The sequence below is a fragment of the Monodon monoceros genome, unplaced genomic scaffold (assembly GCF_005190385.1).
Source record: "Monodon monoceros isolate NGI ecotype Baffin Bay Population unplaced genomic scaffold, NGI_Narwhal_1 Super_Scaffold_16, whole genome shotgun sequence".
In the NCBI taxonomy this organism is placed as follows: domain Eukaryota; kingdom Metazoa; phylum Chordata; class Mammalia; order Artiodactyla; family Monodontidae; genus Monodon; species Monodon monoceros.
This window is the reverse complement of record NW_021703772.1, coordinates 110760555-110770898: the sequence shown is the minus strand read 5'-3', so window position 1 is coordinate 110770898 and position 10344 is coordinate 110760555. Positions and strand designations below refer to the sequence as shown.

The following is a 10344-nucleotide window of genomic DNA, read 5'->3' as shown; positions in this document are numbered from 1 at the left end:
GAGGGTGCCCTGGAGACTGGCAGAAGACAGGGATGTGGGTACACGGGGAACAGGCTTGGAGCTGAGCCCCGGAACAGAGCTCTGAGGATGGCAGACATGAGCCTCCTGGCCAGGGCCCTTTGCTCTCTACTTCACATCAAGCCTTTCCAGCAGAGCCTCAGTGGCCTGTGGGTCTGAAAGAGCCTTCTCCATCCTCAGCTCAGGGCAAATCATCCATCGCTAGGACGACGATTATGTTGGCCACCACTGCCCTGCAGGCTCTAGGGCATGCCACTTCCTCCATGAAGTGATGCTTTGGCCCTGAGCCATGCCAGCTTTTCTGGGAGACTCACCGAGGAGGATTCAGCTCCAGATGGCCAGCCAGCTTCTCAGTGTCCCTGTCCTTCCCCACCCCCATCCAGGGAGGAGCTCAAAGCACAGTTGGGGTAGGGGTGTGAGATGGCTCTGATGAGTCAGAAACAGGAGCAGGAAGTTTCTTCCATTATTTTTATTTTATCAGGCCTGGAGCAGACTTCAGATGGACAGGATGGCTCAGAGCTGAACATATTCAAGTAGAACCCGTTGGCACTAATGCAGACAGGCTTCCAGGGAGAGGGCCAGGAGAGCCCCATGCATCTGTCACAGCCACCGTGTCCAGAGGAAACTCAGCAGCAGGAGGAAGGTCTGTGAAGTCACCAGGGTTAGGAAGCTCCTGGGCTTGTGGACACTGCCCAGAGAAGTAAAGTTGGGCACAGAAGGAGGTTTGCTCTCAGGAGGAGTGGAGGAAGGATCAGGGTTGGGTGAGGCAGCCTGCTTCTCGGAGATCCATTGGGTGAAGTAGGAGACCTTGGTGAAGACGCTGGGTCTTATGGGCTCCTGGCAGGGCAGACTCCAGCTGGACAGCCCAATCAGAAACCAGGTATTATTCAGCTGGCAGACGAGGGGACCCCCAGAATCTCCCTGAGGAAAGAGAGGGCATGAGTCATGGGGACCAAGATGGAGAAGAACATGCATTGCTCAGACAGTGTGAAGACACCAGAGTGGACTTGAGGAGCCCTTGTGGCAAGGTGGGGATGGGAGTGAGTTATTCTCATCAGAATCACCCGGGCACTTTGAAAGGTCCAGACACAGGGTCCCACTGCAGACCTCCTGGATCAAAGTCTCAAGGGGCCTTGGAGCCCATTTCACATCTACAAGAATACACAGGGGGACCCCAGGACCTGGATGCCAGGCCTCTGCCCTTCCAGCCCCATGTGGGAGAAGGCACCCCCCAGTGTCCTCCAGAACGGCCATGGCAGGCCTGGAGACCTCTAGCTAAATCCTCTGCCTAGTACTGCATCCTACCTGGGACTTCGTTTTTGACTCATTAAGGACTCTAGTTTTTCCTCGATTTCTTGATTAAGCGTCTTTAGAAAATGCCAAGCTGTTGGATGTGCTCAGAGGAAAAGAAGTGACGCCCGTGTCCAGGCTGGTGGGGTGGCTGGAATTGCAGGGAATCCCAAGGGGCTCCCAGAAGAATGTGAGGAACTTTGAGTGTGGGATGCCAAGGCAGGAAGGCACCTGCCACCATGGGGCATAACGCTTCCATCCCACAGGGCAAAAAGTGGGGACCAAGGAAACACAGCACCCCTCCAGCCTCCTGTTGAATGAGCATGCCTGAGCACGCTCTGCGTGTGGGAGATGATGAGGTGACAATCAACACAACACAGACAATGCATCCCACACATCTGCAGACTCCAGATGTGGGACAGAGATGCCCAGAGGAGGGCCTTCAGAAGGCTTCTCTGACAAAAAGAAGGGAAGGGATGAGCAAGGCCTGACTCTGGAAGATGCAGGCAGAGGTGGCCAACATGCTTGGCATGGCTGAGGCCAGGGACTAGCAAGGCCAGCACCCAGCTCTCATCAGCCAGGGGCTGGGGTTGAAGGGAGCACTTAAGGACACTCAGCAGGGAAGTGATGTGACCTGAATCGAATTCTAAAAGGATGGCAGGGTGGTTCTGGGGCTGGGTGGAACACAGCCAGTGGGAGGACATGAAATGCTGCAGGGAGACCTGTCAGGACACGATTGTGGCAGCAAGGGTAACAAAGACAGGCAAGAAACGGTAAGGCACAGGGTTTGCCACATATGGCCCTTCCTCTCCATCTAAGGAAAGAATGGAGCAAGACAAGAAAAGCAGGATGAGTGCCGAGGGGTGGTCCTTGGTGTGCTGGTGTCAGGAGAAGGAGAAAGAGAGCAGGAAACACAGGAGGGGCCACCCTCCGAGTCTGATGAAAGATGCTGGAGAGTGCACTGCTGAGTGGGGGTGGGAGGGTGCCCACCAGCAGCCCCGGTGAGACTGAGGCCTTTGGTTATCTTGATAAGAGCGGTCTGGAGGAATGGCAGGGGCAGAAGTCTGATGGAGTGAGCTTAGGCAAGAAAGAGAAGTGAGGAAGCAAGAGAGGACAAGTGCAGACACCCTGGGGCCAGGCCTGTTGGGAAGGCAGGCAGAGATTTAGGGCAGTGGGCAGAGGTGAGAAGGGTCATGTGGTGTGTTTTCAGATGGCAGCATGTTTCTAAGAGACAGAAAGTGCTAGAAAGAAGGTGCAGGAGAGGGAGAGGAGGCTGTGTGAGGAAGCTTGTGGGGCCACAGCCCCAGAGGAGGACATGGTTCCCCCAAGGTTGACCATGATCATGCTTTCTTTCCTTGGGCTGTCCACTTCCCTTTCTGGGCCTCGGTTTCCCCACCGTAAAATAGAAGCACTGCACAGAGTGGGAGAAGGCATTGACAGAGCACACACGCAGTATTGGACTCACAGCCCACAATTCAATTTGAAATAAGGGCAAAAACACCGTGGATAGACACAACAGAAAAGGCAATGCCCATATGAAAATGTGCTTGCCTTCATTATTCAAATGCAAACAAAAAATGCATGCAATGGTTAAAATGAAAATGGTGGACAGTGTGAAGTCCTGGCAGCCACGCGGAGAAGCCATTGCTGGTGGGAGTGCAAATGGGTCTGAGCAGGTTGGAAGGCTGCTCTCCAGTGTCTAGGAGAGATGAGCATGTGCACGTTTTATGGTACAGTAATTCTAGTCCCAGGGTTATACCCAAACAAGCTGTGAACCCATGTACACTAAAACACATGAACAAGGATGTTCACAGCAATGGCATCTGCAATGGTCTCAAGCAGGAACTACCCAAATGCCACCAACACTAGAATGGAAAAGGAAAATTACAGTATATTCACACAACAATAACCAGGTAATGCTGTACAACAATATGACACACAACCAAAACTCCACACAAGATGGACAGACCTCACAGACCTGACTGAAGGGGACCAGCTGAGGGTGTGTCGTGTGCGATTCCATTTATGTAAGTCCTGACATGAACCCACAGGGCCTTAGCAGCCAGGTTAAGGTTACTCTGCGGTGACAGGAAGGAGGTATAAGACCGTTTGGATGCCTGTTACATGAATGTGTCAAGGTCTAAAAAAACACATCCAACAATACACTTGTAAAGTTTGCCCTTTTCTATGTATGCTGTTCTTCAACAAAGCTCCTAAAAGTTATAAAGAAACTGGATGGGATAGACCAGCACCCTTTGGGGGCTTCTGTGCTTCAGCTCTGATGCTTCAGGATGGGGTGGGCCCAGGAAGAGGAAGTCAGGGGCTGGGGCAGGGTTCAGAGAAGACACAGAGGAGAGGTGACAGATGCCGCAGGAGAGGAGAGGTAGCCCACGTCACTTACTCGGCAGATGGACTTTCCTGTCATGAGGTCCCCGGCACACAGCATGTCATCGTGTACAGAATAGGTATTGTTGTTGGGATCTGGCCCCTGGAAATACGATGCACAAACCTGACTGTCCATGACACCAACCTCTCCCTCCTGCAGCGTGTAGGGAGCAGACAGGAACCCTGTGTGTTGGGGGGAGAGGGGTTCAGATGTGGGGTGTACCCTGGGAGAGAAACCAGCTCCCTCCCTAACCTTCCTGCTAATAGAGATGCCATCAGTTCTAGCTGCCAGGACTGGGGAAGCCGTCAGAGATGTGCAAAGGTGAGGCGGAAAGACATCCAGGGCAGACGAGAGAGCAAATGTGAGGGGCCCATGGTGGAGAGGACGAGGAAGGAGGTCATCGTGGCTGCAGTGGGGTGGGGGGTGGCAGGTGAAAAAGATGAGGCAACATCATAGCAGGGTCCAGAGCAAGCAGGGCATCCTCACCAGGATGTGGAGCTCGGATTTCATTCTGAGCACACTGGGAAACCACTGAAGGGTTATATTTAAAAAACAACGAATCTGGCTGCTATGTGGAGACAGAAGCGGAGGCACGGTGGGTGAACTCTGGAAGTCCTGGCTTGGCCAAAGTATGGCAGTGATGTCGCTAACAATGCCCAGTAGGGTTAGGTGGCGTGACAAACAAGGCATGGCCTTGCCTCTGAGCAGCACCTGGTCTGGGGCACTGCCCATGTGGGTTCTATTTCTAGATCTTGCTCACAGGTCGGAGGCATCTTCCCACAGCAGCACAGTGTCACGGGGCCAGCTCGCTCCTATGGAGTGCTTGCTGTGTGTGCCTCACATGTCGCTGGGCTGGCCCAGGCTCAGCAACTGTGGTCAGGGGAGGATACGGAGGGGGAAGGACAGCTGCTGGCTGAGACTCCCTTTGCTGTCATATGCTTCCTGTCCTGGTGGCTGCTTCAGCCTGTGACTTCCCTTCATGCCCCAACTCCTGCCCTCCAACCTGTCTTGGAGAATCCTCCTTGCTCTGCCAGTGGTTCTTAACAAGTGACAGTCCATCCCAGGAGAGTGTCTTTGGAAATGTTGGAGAGTTGGCTGTTCTCATGACAAGGCGTTGTGACTGACATCTGTGGCCAGGAGCAGGGATGCTGGCTCGCATAGCAAAGAAAGTCCTGCCCCAAATGCCTCCACTGAGATACTCTGACAAATCAGGACCTACAAATCATGTCAAATTGACATTCTCCTTTTTTTTTTTTACTCAATGTTATTATTTTTCTAAATCAAAAGCATTCACCCTAGAGCAAAAATCTTTGCCCAACATTTCTCCTCTCTTGGTCTAAATGTATGCAAGCCCAGCAAGCTGGCAGAAAGGACAAGTTTCACTTGAGTTAAGGGATGAGGGAAGTGAGGTTCACAGATGTAATTGTTCTTAAGCCATAAATGCCCCATCTTCACCTCCCAGGCCAGAGAGCAGGCCTACCTTCATTTCCTTACTGCTGCCCCAAGTACCTTCTATAGCAGTGGAAGCTCAGGAGGTGTCCTGAAGGGGCCTGGCCCAAACAGGGCCTGGGAGTCAGGGTGGAATCCTGAATGGCTGAGTCAAAGGGCTCAGGTGCCTGATTCCAAAAGTTAGAGATACTCAGACTGTTTTGAACCATGGACCGAAGGAAACTTGAACTGATAGCAGACATGCTCTCAGGTCTGGAAGGGCTCCACAATGGTCACTGCTCTCCCCCTTCTTCCTCAGCCCTTGCTCTCCTCGCCTGCCCTGCCCCCACTCACGGTCCTCGGTGACCATCCCCCAGCCAGTTATCCAACAGGAGGTATGAGGGGGCAATTGTGTGTTAGGTCCCGGGAGGCAGACGGGGCGGATGTAGTCGGAAAAGTCCACGGGCCGATACAGCTGCAACAGGGTGATGTCACTCCCCATGTAGTAGTGCTTGTTAAAGTCCGTGTTGACGATGACTCGGTACACTGATGCCTGCCCACTGTGTGAGGTAGGAGTTCTTAGCCGATGGTACCCTAGCAGGATTCTGTAGGCAGATGGATCATGGGACCTGTTGTGGGGAAGCTGCGTTATCACCCATGTCCTCTGGGTGCTGGACCAGCATCCTCGCCCTGGCTGCCTCCCTCCCACCCCCTCCTCCTGGTGAGACCCCACCGTTATTCAAAACCATTTTCTCTCCTCCCTTCCTAATACTGAGGTAGGCTTGATTGCCGTCCATAGCCTCAGCACATTTGTCCTTAGAAAGTTTCTGATGGCTTTCCCAGCATGCACCAGAATCAAAGGAACAGAGCATCTTCATGCTGGAAAGAAACGTTGGGGGTACATCAAACTGTACCCTTTCAGTTTAGATGAGCAGAGACTTGGCTCATTCCCAGCTCTGACCAGAACCCTTGGAAGTTCTCTGGGCCTGGGGTGATTCTCAAAGACCCCACTTCCCAGCCCAGAATGATGCATCCCCCTCCTGTCCAGTCTTCACACGCTGATTTCTCTCAAAGCTGGTCCTCCCCTGTTGACAGGCACTCAACAAGCCTTTGTGGAGCAAATGGAGGAGTGCATGGAACTAAACTTCTCCTTGCTACTGGAACATGAGCAACTTTCCACCCACATGTCCTGCTTGGGCTGTCTCCCTACCCAGACTCCTCCCACAAGACCCCTCCAGCTCCAAGCCCTTCCTCCAGTGGGACCCATAGCGCTTCCTCTAATAGTGGCTCAGGGTCTACCCTCTTGCACATTGTGGCCTCCCATCCTGCATCACAGTATTTGGGCTTGTGTTTCACTTTCCTGGTAGGATAAGAAGCTTCAAGGTGGGTCCTGCATTTCCATGTCCCTCACAGTGGGCCTCACATGGGGCCTGGCACCTGTGGGTGCTGAATGAATGAATAGAACCCAAGTGGGATCTCAAATCCAGCTGATGTCAGCAGCTCTATCCTCCTGACTTGGAGGGTGACACTCTCCCCACCCACTCTGGGCACAGAGCAAGCCCAGGATGTACCTGAGGGGCAGCCCACTCTCTTGACTGCCATGTCCCATCTCCCCGGACAGAGGCCATCTGCTTTATGCCTCGCTCTGGCCTGTTGGGACGGTGGTGACCACAGCTCCTCTGTGGCACATGCTTCAACAGAAGTGACAAGAAGAGCTGGGTCCCAGGATGCCTCCAGAGAGAAACATGTCAGACTGTGCAAGTGGTCAGGACCCAGGGAAGCCTCCAGCAGTTGTGCTGGAGATGGCCTGTGGATAGCCTGACTTGAAGGGAGCAAAATGCTTGTCCACACCAGGGCCTGATGGATGCCCCCAGCCCTGGGAAGTGGGGGCCCTGGGACTATGGTTCCAGCACAAAGCCTGAAGCATGTGGCCAGAGACACTACACACCCACCGCCATTTGCACAAGAGGAAGGTAAAGCTGAGATCTTGTGGACTCTCTAGAGCTGGGCAAGATGTAGAAACCGGAGCCCACCTTGAGTGGGAACAAGATTTAATTCCTTAAGTTTAGGGAAGATAAAGAGTAGACTGGAAGCACTTTCAATGGAACTAAAGTCTATCTTCCAGTATTTATTGATCATCACAGTTAGAGTCAATTTCCATTTAGCCATTTAAAAGTAAAGTACACACAGCTTACTAAAGTGTGAGGAGGCATCCCTGGAGGGAGAGATGAGGCAGATAGCCCCTGTCCTGGGATATGTGACCCGACACTCAGGAGACTGGAGTCCAGTGGGGAGCAAGGATGGCCTTCCAGGGAGAGGGAACTGCTGAGTCAAAGGCAGGGGCAACAGTACACACAGAGACACCTGGTGGCAGCAAAGCCTGAACAAAGCCTGGGAAAAGAAAGGCTGGGACAACCTTCATCCCCTTCCGTTCTGCCCGTTTGTGCTCCCTCCGCATCCCACCCAGCAGCGGGCTGTGGGGAAGACGTACAGTTGGAAACAGTGGGCAGCTGAGGCCACCCAGTAGGCACTGATGAGGGCGGCTCCACAGATGTGCTGACCATTATAGAGCAGGCTGACCTGCCATGGCCACCGCTTCTCAGGTGCGTCCCGGCCACCAAAGATCCTCCCAGTTACAGCAGGCCGCCCACACACTGTGGAGACAGTCACAGCCATGAGGCATCAGTGTTATGGATGCCAACCTCGGTGCCTCTAAATGTCAGCATCCATAGGGCCCAGGGCCACCACAGCCCATCCTCCCACTTCACAGCTGGGAAATCCACGGCCCCGGGTGAAATGACATGGCCCACATGACAAAGGGTCACCTGGCTTCGCTGTTGATGGCAGCGCTAAGGAAGCAGCCTGCGGCTCTGGAGGGGGCGGGAAGGGAGGCAGCTGCAGAGGGTCTCAGCACACCAGCCAGGGGGCAGAGGTCCGGGCTGGGAGATGGTATTGCTCCAGACACTTTCCCAGACCTAGTTCACGTGACTAGCACACCGCTGTTTGAAGTCCCAGAAACTGAGGCCTTCCAGAGTGATGCCACTGAGATGAAGTGGCTACGTCCTTCTTCTCCAGCCCAATATTCTAGAGAGACTGAGGCCAAATGGAACATACTCTGCTTGACAATTCCCCTCTGAAAGCAGTACTTCCTCATTCCCCAAATGAAGAGGGTGCGGGGGTCGACAGGGACCATCCAGGTCAGGACTCCAGTCCTTGGACTGAGGACGCTTGAGATCTAGCGGGAAGAGGCGGCGGGGAAGATGGCCCTCCCTTCCCCCACCTCCCATGCCCCCCAGGGACCCAGGGACTCCTGAACCCGCTGGGCAGGTAGAGGTCCTACCTGTCTACTGTCGGGGTAGGGGGGGCAGTATAGGGAGGGGAGGGACATATGAGGAGAAAGCGACCTTGACCCTCTTGCCCGCCTGCCCACTCACCCTCTTCGGCGTGCAGTGGTGGTCCAGCTGTGCCTGGCTGTGGCGGCCCCGCTGTGGTGGTCCCAGCCACCTTAGTGTGCAGCAGGAGTGAGTGTAGGTACAGCAGGATGACAGCCAGGGTGCAGGCTCCCCGCCAGCCTGGACCTAAGCCCCCCTTGATCTCCATGTAGCCAGTCCTTCATCTGCGACCTGACTGAGCGGGCAGCGGCTCGCGCGGGCCCTGGGGGATGCTGGGAAACCGCCTCCTTTTGTGGGCCACACCCCTGGCCTGGACCTGACCACCTGCCGCTCGCTCACACACACGCGCGTGCCATTGGAGAAGCAGCATGCCACGTGTGTCCAGAGCTCTCGCAGCCATGGTCCGTAGAAGGCAGTAATCGCTGGGAGCCCCCAGGCTGATGTGGGAAGCATAGGGCACATAGGATCCCTGCGTTCAGGGACTCCAGTTTGTGGGGAGACATCAGGGCAGCTATGGCACTATGCCAAGGAATAAATACGAATGCTCAGAGGTCAGGTGCTTGTATAAATGTCACCAAATGTGTCCAACTTGCTTTCAAGATCCAGTGCACTTTGCACTCATCTGTTCCTCTGCCCCCACTCCCCATGTGATCAGGTCAGGGCCATTAAGGGTAACATCCCTTTCTCAGACTCACATGTTGTACTGTACAACATGACATAATCATGGGGTGGATACTCACAGGTCTTTCCCACACTCAGCAGGAGGGAATTATACAAGAGTATGGGTCATTAGGGGGTCCAGCCACTGACCTCTAATGGCTCATGTCCTTCTCAAATGCTAAATCATTCACTATGCCTCAAGGTCCCCAAGAATCTCATCCCGTTAAACTTAAAATTCAAAGTTTCATCTGTTGGAGGAGGTCATCAAGAGGAGGTAATTGCAGGTTGACCCTGGAGCCGGACCTGGGCAATTGGAGGCTCCTCACCCTTCCCCCACCCTTGGAATGTAGGTTTTGCCCACAGTGGGTGTTGCTCCAAGGATGCAGCCCTGAGAGAGGAAGGTGTTGGTGAGACCATCTGGACAGTTTACATGACTGAACCCAGTTAAGACCTCTATGTAAACATTAAGAATCTAGGGAGTTGGGGCTTCCCTGGTGGCACAGTGGTTGAGAGTCCGCCTGCCGATGCAGGGGACACGGGTTCGTGCCCCGGTCCGGGAAGATCCCACATGCTGCGGAGTGTCTGGGCCTGTGAGCCATGGCCGCTGAGCCTCTGCATCTGGAGGCTGTACTCTGCAACGGGAGAGGCCACAACAGTGAGAGGCCCGCGTACCGCAAAAAAAAAAAAAAAAAAAGAATCTGGGGAGCAGGTGCAGAGATCTACTTGTCTTGGGACCACCAAGTTCTTTAAAGCTTAAAAATTTTATTATAAATTCACTTGAAATAATAGAGACTTACTGTAAAAATTATGAAGAAAATAATAATTGTGGACACTTATCATGTCCCTTTTTACAGGAAGTAGCACATGTTTGCACTGGAAGAGTTCTATCAGGTTACTTCCTGCTAGTAGAAATCTGAGGGTCCAACTTTCATTTTGTACTTTCTCTGTCCCTTTCAGTACAAGACGGCAGTGTTTCTACTGACATAAACTTCTCAAGAACCTTGTGGATTTCACTAGGTTTCACTCCATTAGGCAAAGCCACATCCACAGACCGTTGAGATAATTCCTTTTCTAACTTGGCCTCCTGTTGAGATGTTATGTATATATCACCACAATAAAAAGCTGGAAAAAAGGTAATATGACTGTCTCAAATACGTCTAGAGACATAGA

At 53.3% G+C, this 10344-nt stretch overlaps 1 protein-coding gene across 1 annotated transcript; it reads right to left on the bottom strand.

The window, feature by feature from the left end:
* Nucleotides 1-618: 618 nt before the first annotated feature.
* On the bottom strand, nt 619-8914 carry LOC114896603 (serine protease 40-like). The gene is given in 5 exon segments (XM_029224615.1): nt 619-939; nt 3710-3876; nt 5477-5751; nt 7614-7776; nt 8557-8914. Coding segments are annotated over 5 exon segments (1284 nt in total).
* Between the last annotated feature and the right edge of the window lie 1430 nt (nt 8915-10344).